The 12,583-nt window shown below is 44.3% G+C and overlaps 1 protein-coding gene across 1 annotated transcript in view; it reads left to right on the top strand.

Annotated features, from left to right (window-relative positions):
• GRM4 (glutamate metabotropic receptor 4) overlaps window positions 1-12,583 on the top strand; it is a 1,152,011-nt gene that overhangs the window by 737,902 nt on the left and 401,526 nt on the right. The window contains exon 5 of the mRNA XM_078644246.1: window positions 1,072-1,212. Within this exon, the coding sequence (XP_078500372.1) occupies window positions 1,072-1,212 (141 nt within the window). The remainder of the gene's footprint in view (window positions 1-1,071; window positions 1,213-12,583) is intronic.

The following is a 12,583-nucleotide window of genomic DNA, read 5'->3' as shown; positions in this document are numbered from 1 at the left end:
AGGATACCATTTCCCCCTCCTCAATGTAACCATCCCTATTTAGAATCCTTTTAATACTTTAGCATTCATGACTGGCTTATTGCATTAATCACAAATCTAGATAAAGCAGCAGGACCCGATCCAGATTCACTAAATCAACTTTCATCACATCCTATATTGATGGGTCTTTAGCTTTCAACTTGCTCTGAAAATGTACCTGATCCTTTGCCAACTCCTTTGATAGTCTGCTGTCAAATTCACTATCACCTCTTCCCTATACAAGGGCCAATAATGTGATATTTGAGACACATTTAACATAATACAACATGAACCGAGGGACAGAAACTGATTTTAGTATCTTAGGGGGAGCAGCATTGGCTTACAAAAAGATAAAAACAAGGTCCCTACATTTCTTAAATTCACTATTGGATTCAACCTTGTGGCCTGCATATACCAAATCAATCCCTCTCTGCACAAAGTGTTGAGCCCACTGAGCTATGTAAGGAGACATTGGCAGAGATCTCAGGAATGAATTTTTACTGAATGCCATTACAGCGCGGTCATTACAACAACCGCGTTGTAACAATGCATGCCATTACTCCGCAAGGCGGAACAACGACTTGGTCTAGGAGAAGCGCTGTAAGTTGGAATAGTATAATTTACTATACCAACTCCAGTCTGTACAATAGTAGGAAAGGTGTTGGATTTTAAAATTGAACACCTTCTGACCCTTAGAGCAAGTCGTTGTTCTAACTTGCGGAGTAAAGGCATGCGTTGTAACAACACGGTCATTGTTACAACTGCGTTGTAATGGCATGTGGTCTCCCGATTTCGTGGTAAACAATGTTTACCCTCAGGATTACATATAGGTTTTCCTCTTATTTCTGGACTATACTAGCTGTGCATTTATTTTCCCGTGTTATATGCCCTCCTGCTTCCCCGAAAATCCTCAATGATATTTGTGTTTGGTTGTTTCTGTACTGATAACTTGGAGATAACCAAGGACATCCTGTTTCACCAGTCATCATTGCAGTTGACCATTTGTGATGTTTCAGTTTCCCTTAGGCTCTTTCTCATGTTTGTCATTGGTAGGTTTTGACCGATATTTTACAAGCCGGACGCTGGACAATAACAGGCGGAACATCTGGTTTGCTGAGTTCTGGGAGGATAACTTTCACTGTAAGCTGAGTCGCCATGCACTGAAGAAAGGAAGCAACATCAAGAAGTGCACCAGTAAGTGAATGTCAAAGAGACATCAATAGAGGCTTTGGGTTATATCTAATATTTCAGACCGCCTAGGTACAAGGCATTGCCATAGTTCAACTTTCAAACTACAGTCACGGTAAAAGCAGGAACTCAAAGTTTTAGAATAAGAAATTTGATTGTGTTCCTCGATATTGTACTGTGAAAAAAGCAGGTAGATGAGACTGCCTGAATCTGGTTGGAAAGCGCAAAATCTTGGCATCGTGCAAAGGTAAGGTTCTTAATTGCTTTCACACAAGACCAAAAGTAGACCAGAAATCATTTGTAAATAGGGAATATCCACCCAATCCCAAATATCTTATTCCAAAGTTGCAACGTCCTAGTTCCTATCCGATTGAACAGGTATCTGGATTTTTCCTGGACACATAACAAAAGGAGTTCTTGAAATGGATGAATGGCAGAGAGGATCCCTGAATCACTTACTTGTAAATTGGGCGTGCCCTTGAAAAAAGAGCAAACTAATGTCAGTACAGCCTTGGACAGGGCAATCTTCTGTAGACAAACCAATATATCTTCATGGTCCTTGGTGGCAAATGATGCGGACATGTCACAGGGTCACAGTGTCACAGTGGGAGATGTAATGACTCAGGGCTACCAGGGCATGAAATTGTCAAGAATAGGATTGGTCTTTGACTATAGTTATGCAAAATGGGATTTGACATAGTAGGAACTATCAGGGTCTGACAGTTGTCAGGCTGAGCCTTGTCATGCATGGAGTTGGCAGTGACAGTCGCCAGGTGGGAGCTGGTGTTGGTTGATAATGGTAGTATGAATTGTCATTGGTGAGAGTTGTTATTGCCAAGAGTTTCTGATTAGGAGGAGTTTTCAAGGGATGGGTTGTAGGGTGGCAGTCATTGACGGTTATTAGAGTGATAACAGTAATAGTACGTTTTCAGATTTGGAACTGTCTTAATAAGAGGTGCTGGAGTAAGATTTCTCAGGTGGAAATTGTCATGGAAGAGAGTTGGCTGTGCCATTTGTCGGTTAGCAGCTGTTGGGGTGATATAGTTTAAAGTGAGGGATTTTGGGGCGAGACTTTTCAGCCTGTAGTTGTCCTGAGCAAAGGCTGGTCCTTCTCCTGTTGGGTGTTCCTGGGGTGAGATTTGTTAGCACAGCAGTTGTTTGTGCAAGAGTGTGTAGTGGTATTGACTAGGTTTTGATGGTAGCTGTTTCATGAACTGGTGCTTTTGGTGTGACCGTTGACATTTGTGAGTCATTCCGGGGAGGGAAGGGGGTGGTAGCAGTTGTCTAGAACTGAATTGAAAGTTGTCAGTTGGGAGTTATAAGTGGGAGGTGAAAGTACATAGGGTGTGAATCATCAGAGTTTGAAATTGTCATGGGCCGTTTCATACTTGTCAGGTAGGAGTTGCTGAGGTGACAGTTGTTGAGCTGTGAATAGTCCATTGTCAATGGTTGTGATGACATTTGCCATTCCGGGTGTAAGAGAGCTTGTGAAAAATTGAGGTATTGCTTGAGCGGGGTCAGCTGTATCCCTGCTCCTGTGAATAAGTGGATCCAATTGTTGCTTTAGGACAGATCTTCTCTGTTTCTCTGCGTTGCGCCAACTGACACCAGACGAGATGTCATTACACGGCAGTAAGCCGCCCCAGGAGCATCCATCGACCTCACAACAATCCATTTTATTGCAAACCATCATGAGGCGTACGGGTTTATGGAGCCGAATATTTATAATTGGTGCCGGAGGCCGTGCTGCAATGGTGAGGGTGGGGCAGAGAGGTGGGGGCAGAGAGTCCTACATCATGAAAGGATCCGCCTATGTAGCTGAATGCAGACAGCGGAGATGACAAGCGAACTCATGATGGAAATGGAAGCAAATAACACAATTCAAACTGGAATCATTGCGCTGAAGTTCTAATGAAGAACTCTACGCTGCACAAAACGTATAACGACAACATAGCACATATTATCTCCTTCACCATTGCTGATTTTAATGGTAAACTTACCTTAAAAGCACAGGTCTCTGACAGCAATGCTATAGGTTAATCTGCTTTTAAAGTCCCCTGACTAGGGGAGATTGATATTTTATGATATACAACTTGTAAACACCCAGACATTACACCAGAGTTATCTTCACAGTTCCACATATTTCACTTATTGATGACTGAAACAGTAGAGCTATTTCTCAGGCTATTTTACAGGTTCAAATATTAGACCCTTTATTGGAGTTGCTTGGAGTGCCATTCGCAGGGGCTACCGTTCTGATCATTTGCATGTGTTGTTGTGTTTCTGGACCTGAGATTACTGATTGCGGATGCAGCATATCTTCGATTTCAAAGCTTTATTCGACATTTAGTCATAAAAGCAACCTCCTAACATTATACAATAAATACTAATATAAAAAGATACGTTAAAACACATATTAAACAGCATAGTCGAATAGCTAATATTATTTGACAATTGATACATACAATATTTAAAATTCCATATATAAAATGTTGAGAAAGGACAAGCAAGCTTATACTGGCAATTAGTCAATCATATTATTCCATAGGCTTTAGAGCACGAGATCTTATAACCCATGCCCATGCAAGAAATTTTGCTACGCCTATTACCAATGGTGTTGAGGTATCAAATGTTAGAATTCTTAGTGCCTCAGAGCAGCAGCGGGTGCCCATGTTCCTACAAACAGGTTTTAACCACATTCGACGTGGATTCGCATATAGTGGGCATGAAAATAGCATGTGTGCAATGTCCTCTATGTGGTTTTTACAATGGTCGCAATTAGCGTCCTTTGTTGTGGACCATTTTTGCGTAAAAGCGTTCACTGGTAAGACTCCCACTCGGAATTGGAAATATAATTTCCTATCCAGTGGACGTTCAACTACGTCCCAGTATTTTTCGTACAGTGGGATATGTTTTATATCCAGAAAACGTGAGGTCAGTGAAGATTGCAAACCTTTGCGGTACACTGTTACGTGTACTGACTCCCAATAGATGTCCTTAAGTTGCTTTTTTGAAGGGTATAGGGCAGCATCCTTTTTATCCCACAGATGGTCCAGGCCCAGTTTCACCAATGTGCCCCGCAATTCCTTTAACCATGCAATGCAGTGGAAACGATCAAGATTCACAACATCAAAAAAAGCAGTTGCATAGTGACTTAACTCTGGGGTTACCATTAACCGCCTCCAATACAACAATGGACATAGACGGGCAATGTCTTCAATATTTTTCCTACCTAGGTCCAATTTGAGAGGGATTGTGGGTGTACTTTGCGGGACCCTAACAAGCCCTCGTAGGAATCTATTTTCCGCCCGCCCTAGGTTACCCAGGTCTGAGAAACCCCAGAGCTCAGACCCATACAAGCATGCACTTACTACTTTCATACTGTAAACCTCAAGTGCACAGTTTATAGGTCTAGTCAAAGAAGTGTTGTGTTTAATGGTGACTGCACCTGCTAACTGACTAAATTTTAGAGATGCCATATTGATGTGTGATTTCCATTTCATATCGTTTTGAAGGGTGATTCCTAGATATGCAAACGCATCTACTTTTTCCAGTGGTTCACCCTTGTATTTTATCACCCCCTTAAAACCTGTTTGGGAGTTCAGGCACATGAATTTTGTTTTGCTTGTATTCAATTCTAAGCCTCGGCTGTCACAAAAAGCCCCAAAAACATCCAATGCTTTCTGCAATCCACTAGGCGTACGTGATAATAAAAGCGTGTCGTCCGCGAACATTAGTACGGGGACGTGTACACCTGCCATGGTTGGAGCATCGTTTGGAGATTTGTTTAAATACTCTACAATTCCATTCATATAGATAGAAAAAAGCGTTGGGGCCAAGACGCACCCTTGCCTCACCCCTCGTTCTACTGGGAAGGGAGTCGTCACTTCCCCCTGTTTACCCCACCTTATTTTAGCAAAATTGTTTTCGTGGAGGCGCACCAGCAAAGTAAAGAGCTCATGGCTTATTCCCGCCTCCGCCAGAGTCTCCCACAGTTTCTCTCTGGGCACCAGGTCAAACGCGGCTTTTAGATCCACAAAAACTGCATACAATGTGCCATTTCGCAGCGTAACATTTCTCCAGTAAATGGCTAAAAAATAAAAGACTTGGTCAACACTACTAGTCAAGGGGCGAAAGCCCGCTTGATAAGGTGACAGTATGTTTTGGTCTTCAATCCATTGTTGCAGTTTATTCTGGACTAATCGGCCCATTATCTTCTGTGCTGTGTCAATCAGACTAATGGGTCTGTAATTTTTTGCCTGGGTTTTGTCCCCCTTTTTGTATATGGGGACAATTTCTGCCCCTTTCCATGAGGCTGGTACTTCTCCACCCATGGCAATTGCATTCGACAGCATAGTAAAATATGTGCACCAAGAGGTACGGTCTGATAAGAAGACATCTGCAGGGATGCCATCCATGCCTGGCGCCTTTCCACCAGACACACAATCCAGTGCCAAGTTAACATCCTTTTCCGTGAAAAACTGATCACTGAAAAATATAGCTTGGGGGGGAGAAATAGATGCATATATCGAACTTCTCGCATACTGGGGTTTGAAGAAATCGATCCAGCCATCTATTGGCACATGGTTTTGTGGCTGGGGAGCTATCTCACCCCTATTCCCTTTAACTAATGCCCAAAACCGCTTGGCATCTTTACTAATGCACGCCTGCTTCAACTCACTCCAGCCCTCTTCATCCCAGCGCCTCTTTGCTTGCTTCTGTGTCTGCCTATATAGATCCCTTGCCTTTCTAACAGCTATTGGGTTCCCTATTTTTAGTTCTTGACTTAGTTTTTGCCTTGCCAATCTACAACTTTTATCATACCAGCTATTAACACTTGCGGTTTTTTTAGCTGGAATTTGAACTGCTGTTTTAATAAAATAAGTTTGTATTTTGGAAAATAGTTTTTTATGAGCCTCCATCATGTATACCTGGAAATTGCTATTCCCAGAGAGCGCTTTAATATTGTTCACTTCCTCTCTTACCAGCTCTTTCATGTTTTCTAAGTTTCTTACATCTCTTAACAAACTTCCCCATTTCAGGTGTCTTTGGTTGTTTGAACAGACAACATCACGTGTTACCATCAACTTTTTGTTAACCAATACATTGGACTCTTGATAGGAATGGAATGTCATGCACAAAGGATGATGATCACTCTCAAGTCGTGAGACAACTTCCATATCTAGTAGTTTGGGCCATGCTCTTACATCAATTAGGAAATAATCAATCCTGCTAGTAGCACGCCCATTATCAAAGGTGGGGTTCCCTTTTGGGTCGGATGGTGTCCTCCCATTCACAGCTCTCATGCCTAAAGCGAGGCAAAGGCTCTTTATTCTAATGGCCGTAGCACTCCATCTTTTTATTGGAGGAATCTCCAATTGTGGGATTCCCCATCTACTATCCTCCTCCTCTGTTAAACTCCTATCTTCTTCTCCCAGGGGCTCAAAGGTTGAATTAAAATCGCCACCCACTATAATGTGGGGATTAGGACTAAGAGTTTCAACGTCTTGTTCTAAGGTGGGGAAGACTTCAGATGGAGTACCTGCACCAACCCCCCTGGCATAGATATTATACAAGACTGTTTCTTGGTCATTCGACCATCTGATATTTAGTGCTAGAATATCATTTGAGGTTAGTCGTCTTTCTGATATTGAGCAGGACAATGCTTGACGAACCCATATCAGCAATCCTCCCGAGGGACGTCCTTTTCCACCTTTAAATGCAGGTTTAAAAAAGTTTAGATAGCCCAATCGAAAAACTGGATTGACTGACCAGGTTTCTTGTAGCATGACTATATCATGCTTGTCAATATACACAAGCCATTCTGGGTTATCTACCTTACTAGCAATACCTGCTATGTTCCAAGATATAAAAGTTAGTGTATGTGCCACCTCCAAGTTTCTACTGACAGCCACTTTTGGCTGGCCCCCTGCTCGGGTGTTGTGATGTCCCCTGCCGCTGTTCTAGCATTCCAAGAATCCTCAGACCCTGTTGCAAGTGTATTACTATTTTGGCTATGTTGGACTCTAAGGCCATGATCTCTGCTTTTTTTGCTTCGATCCATAAGTTTATCTAGTGGGCCTGTGAAATATCTTGACTCATTTTGTACTGTTGGTCCTTTGTCTATTACAAGTCAATCACACTCATTTAGATTGGACAATGCTTGGTATCTGTTATCTAAATTTAACCCCCAGACATTGGGTGGGCCCTCCTTAGCACATCTACTGGTCACAGTTGTCCATTTAGTTCTCAGGATGCTCGGGTTAGATACTAGGCCCTTCTTTTTATAGAAAAAGTCTAGAGTTAGTGGGATTAACTCCGCCGTTCTGCGTTGTGGTGGAAAGAGGTTATTCAGAATTTCTGGTAGGACCTCAGGGCCCTTAAGACTCAAGACCACGCAGTCCCCAGAAAATTTCTTATGACTACTCCCAATCCACTTTACTCGTCTTGCGGTTAATAAGTCTTCTGCCAATTTATGTTTACCCCCGGGACTCATATACATATTTTTATTCAGCCATTGGAGTGCCTTATTTAAAAGGGATTCTGGATGTTCTTTCTGGCCTATATTTAGCGGGGGAACATTTGCTAGTACCAAAATAAGGGGCGAAGCTTCAACAATTAGTTCCATGGGATTGTTTTCTATGCTGGAGCCCTGTGATAAACAATTGCCATTAGGCTCAATAGATACAGTGGTAGCAGGGTTAGCTAGATTTAGGCCAGGCTCAGGTCGAACCTGCTCATTCTGAGGTAGTTCTGATACGCTTTGAGTCGGGCCTTCTAGTCGTGTTCTTTCAGCCAACTTTTCTACCAGCAAAGTCGGCAATTCCCCCATTTTATTGTTAGTCGCTGTTATATATTCCTCCATTTTATTTATTTTAGCAGTAAGATGGTCGATTTTTGACAATATAGGTTTTACTAGCTGGTTTAGCTTGATATCCAGCATGCCCATAAGTTTTTTTAGGATGCCCTCTTCATCCCAGCCTTGATTCACATCTCCTCTGCTCACATTCCCCTCAGTATTTGTCCTAATTGGCGGAGTAGCTGGCCTTTTCCTGCTGGACCTTAACCCTTCCCTTTTTGCCAGGGTCTTAGCAGTCGCTTTGGTCACCCTTGGGGCGGCAACCGGAGCAGCCGGTAAAGTGGGGGAGGAGGAGTGGGAGGGGGGGAGTGTACTAACTCCACTTCTGGAACTGGATCATGCAAGGAGAGATCTAAAACTAAGTCTAAATCTTCAGTTAGTACTTGCATTTCGGTGGCCGAGTGTACTACATTTGTGGTGAGCCCTTATCCAGCCCCTGAGGTGTTGGGGATGGAATATTCGAAGTATCCAAAACAATTAGATCCGTGCTTAGGATCTCAGCTTGGGACAAGGGGGGAGGGGTGCTGAGGCCCAATGAAGACCTCCTTGCATGGTTAATATTCTCCACAACTTGTACCAGATAGTTGTCCATAGTATTACCCGGGACTATAGTTTTTTTTCCCTTCGACATTTAAATGCAATTAATAGTAACTATTAGACTTTAACCCTCAAATGTCAATGTCAATGTAGTCAATGTAATCAGGTAAAGCCTTATTGGCTTGTTACCTTCCTGCTTGAATCCCCAACAGTTCAGGTTCAAAACGGACAGCGTCGAGGGCAGTGGGTGGATGTAAATCCCGATGACAATAATCGTAGTAGGTCTTTGAGTTGCGACACCGAAGGGGGGTGGCCCGTCACGTCACCTTAGGTCCCCTGAGGGCCACAGAGGGCCCGCCCTTTGCCCGCGCGTCCGTCCGCGCGCGTCCCGCGTACGCGTGCAGAAGCTGGGCTAAGTAGGAGGAGGAGGGGGCGGGAAGAGGCACCAGGTGCGCGCGATTACCTGGCGCTAGCACCTCTGGGCCTCGCAGTCCCGCTCCCGCTGGCACACTCAACTCCCTCAGCAGATGGAAAAATCTGGGCTGGAATGCGCCGGCTGACTCGTGCAGGATACCAATGAAGAATCCCTTGGGGCAGTAACAATGGTGAGGTGGAGCACACTGGCTCAGGCACAGTTCTGCTTACAAGCGCAGGCAGTAGTTAGACGATGGAGCACACGGGCTCAGGCACAGTTCTGGTGGCAAAAATCTGCACGATCCGCAGAGATCTGCACAACTTCCCAAGCCTGTCTGCTTCTTTCATACGCTGCTGTGTTACCACTTCCAACACATGCACAATACGCGGAGAAATTGGAGCAGCTGCCGTCGGGGAGGAGCGATGACTGCGGTGTTGCGGTATAAGGCAGAGGCTGAAGCAAAGGGTGAGGCAATTGGATAGCTTGTCCAACTCAGAATTAACTTTTTGCACAGGTTAAATGCAGGTTCAATGCAGATCCAATGCAGGTTAAATGGAGGTTCAATGCAGGCTCAATGCAGCTTACTCAAGATACATACGTGCAGGTCAGGAAAGTTCAGGAAATAGTTCAGTTAAAGTTAAGGAGCATGCAACTTGTAGTTTTGAGAAAAAAAGTAGTAGTATAATTGCTGGGGCTTACCGTTCCAATCCAATGGCCGGTAATTATCGTCCTTGTGCCTATCACTCTGCCTCTCACCCATCCGTTTTATTTGCCGCTTTATTTGCCGGTTAATTCAAAGTCAAAATCCTGGATTATATCCTGTATCGTGTATCGAATCCTTTGCCCCTTGCCCCTTGCCCTTTGCCCCTTGCCCCTTGCCCTCGCCACCAGCACAGCTCACAGGCCCCAGTCAGCTATCAAAGGGGGGGCTGTAGGGGGCTATATGGGGGTACAGACGTGGTTATTTACCAGAGGCAGGAAGCCAGATGGATGCCACGGCACACGGTACTCAGGGTCACGGGAACACAGGGGGAATCACCAGGAATCACCAGGAACCACTGCAGCACTTGTCGTACAATCCCGCTGTCTCGCAAATCAGGGCACAGACCGGGACGACCTCAGGCTTCTAACTTTGAGCCTGACTTAATGGTAACTGTCCATGATCCCCTCTCCGCTGGCTCGACAACTCTGTTCCGCCCGCACCGTTGAGCCGGGCTTCCCTGGCCCCCCGGTCCCCGCCCGATGCAGGTGGTGAAGGCGATGGCAAACGGGGGGACCACCAGGCCTCAGCGTGAGTACAGCGGGCACAATGGCACAGCGGCAGCAGCGATGAGCGAAACTTCGGAAGCCACGGGCAGCCTGCAGCAAAAAAAAACCATATCTAGTTTTGCCAGGTGCAAATACACACCCCGCAAAGCAGCGCATGAAGAGGGGCAGAGGCTGCTAGCGAAGGCGCAGTCATCTCCTATGAGCTCCAGCACAAATGGACAGGAGGTTTTGAAGCCTACTATTTGTCCTGCCATCTCCTTCCTATCCCCCAATGCATGTATTTATGACATGTGGCTCCAGCAGGTTCAGGCAAGATGAAAGAGAGTGATAGACTCATAAAGATCTTATGGAGCGCTCAAAAGACTCAACATTGGGCAAGGAACCCTTTCAGAAGTTAAAACAGATCTGCCTATTACTGTCCTGGGAGTCAGTGCTAGAATTTGGTTGCACTTTTGAAAATCTGGGTTAAATGTCGGAGGAGCAGCTAGGACTGACCCGGCAGTACCCGGGCATGTGTCTGTGTGGTAGGCGAACCGCCACCCAACAGGAAGTATAGCTTAAAGGGCAACTGCTCCTCAGACACTCAGTGCATATTTAGCTGTGCTGAGCTGCAGAGGATGAAGAGACTGGACATTCTTTTCCCCCAGTCTCGTTTAGCTAAGCATCATACAGAGAGCGGGTGTTGAAGGTCAAATATAGGTGAGCTTCACCCTTCCACAGCTTGTCCCAGTAGATAAACCTAGGTATGAAAGGGATTTACTTTCTCAAGCTCCAAGGAAGACAAAAGGAAAACTGAAAACATTGTTCATGACTATACTTGTAGAAGAATGTGAGATGACAAGATTTATTCATATGCTATATTTTATGGCTAATGAGGAAACTACTATTCCTATTCAGGTAATTTACTACAGAATGTATTTTGCTCATGTAAGTCTATATATTTAGCAATAGTAATTTATAATACTACCAATAAAATAGGAATTGTATTTAACAGTTAATGATGTACTTTTATTACTGAAATAACTATAAGATAATTATTTAATCAGCCTTTGAGGATGAAGTTAGCACATGGGAGGATTCAAATAATTGCCACAAAGGTAATGCATTTCCTTACAGTGAATGTGTAGCACACTAGGCAGTGTTGCCAGAATTGGGATTTATGACCTGCAGGTAACACAAGACTTTTTCAACAAACAAATTAACCCCATGAGAAATGTAATTATAACAGAAACCTTTGCACTACAGTGCTCTGAATTAATTCACACAGCTGCTAGCTTCAAAGTTTTGTAGGACAAAACCAGGTGCATCATCCATTTAGGAAGCGATCTGGCCTGTGTTTCAGCTTCGAACCGGTGGTGGCCTTGGTGCCCCGTGAGCTGAGCACTGTAGACAATCAAGGTGATGCCAGGGCCCTGATTTTATTGGATCTGTCTGTGGCCTTCAACACCATCTCTCCACTATATTTTGCTACCCCATCTATCTCCGTCCACCATTGGTGGTACAGTGCTCTACTGGGTGGAATTGTTCCATTCAGATAGAGTGCAGTGGGAGGAGCTTGGGGCCGTCACATCCTTCCAGAGCCCTCCCAGCTTCATTGTTTAATGCCTATGTGGGCGTTCTCACCTCTCTGGATCAAGAGCTAAAGGTAACCATGTTCTTGTATGCCGATGACACACTGATACCGTTGAACATTGCAGCGGAGGGCACTGCAGACTTGGGTAAGCTTCACAAGGCCCTTGAAGTGCTGGATGCATGCTACTTGCCTCAGACTGAACCCCCTCAAAATCTGACATTGTTCTAACTCACAATTCCCACAACACCAGAGAGAGATCAATTGCCCTTCTTCAGGGAGCCATGTGTGTCCCGAGTGTAGGTAGGAAGGAACCTCAAAGTGAACTTCGATTCAGAGCTTTCTTTGACTCCTCAAATCTTGCTAGAAACCCTGCCTTTCAATGTAGAGTGTTGTATGGTATTGTTCCATTTCTGCCAATAACACATAAGGTTACCTGGTCACTGTATTTATACAGTATCACATCGTCTAGTCATATAACACTATTTTCCCAGGTTTGCTAAATGCTATAAGAAGTATGTTACTTCTACGTACCCACAATGTAGTGGCCTGATACATTAGTACAGGGCAAATATTTTAATCTATTTCTGGAAAAAAACTGAGCACTTCACACACTACCAATAAAGAAATGAGTACTTTTTTAAGGCCCTCTCCGTAGCCTATAAGATTATTCATTGAGGATTAATTCAGGATTAATCAACCTCATTACTCAGTTGAGAGTTTTCGT

Source organism: Lissotriton helveticus, chromosome 5_1 (assembly GCF_964261635.1).
Source record: "Lissotriton helveticus chromosome 5_1, aLisHel1.1, whole genome shotgun sequence".
Lineage (NCBI taxonomy): Eukaryota > Metazoa > Chordata > Amphibia > Caudata > Salamandridae > Lissotriton > Lissotriton helveticus.
Note: the sequence above shows the minus strand (reverse complement) of the source record. Positions and strands in the feature narration are given on the sequence as shown.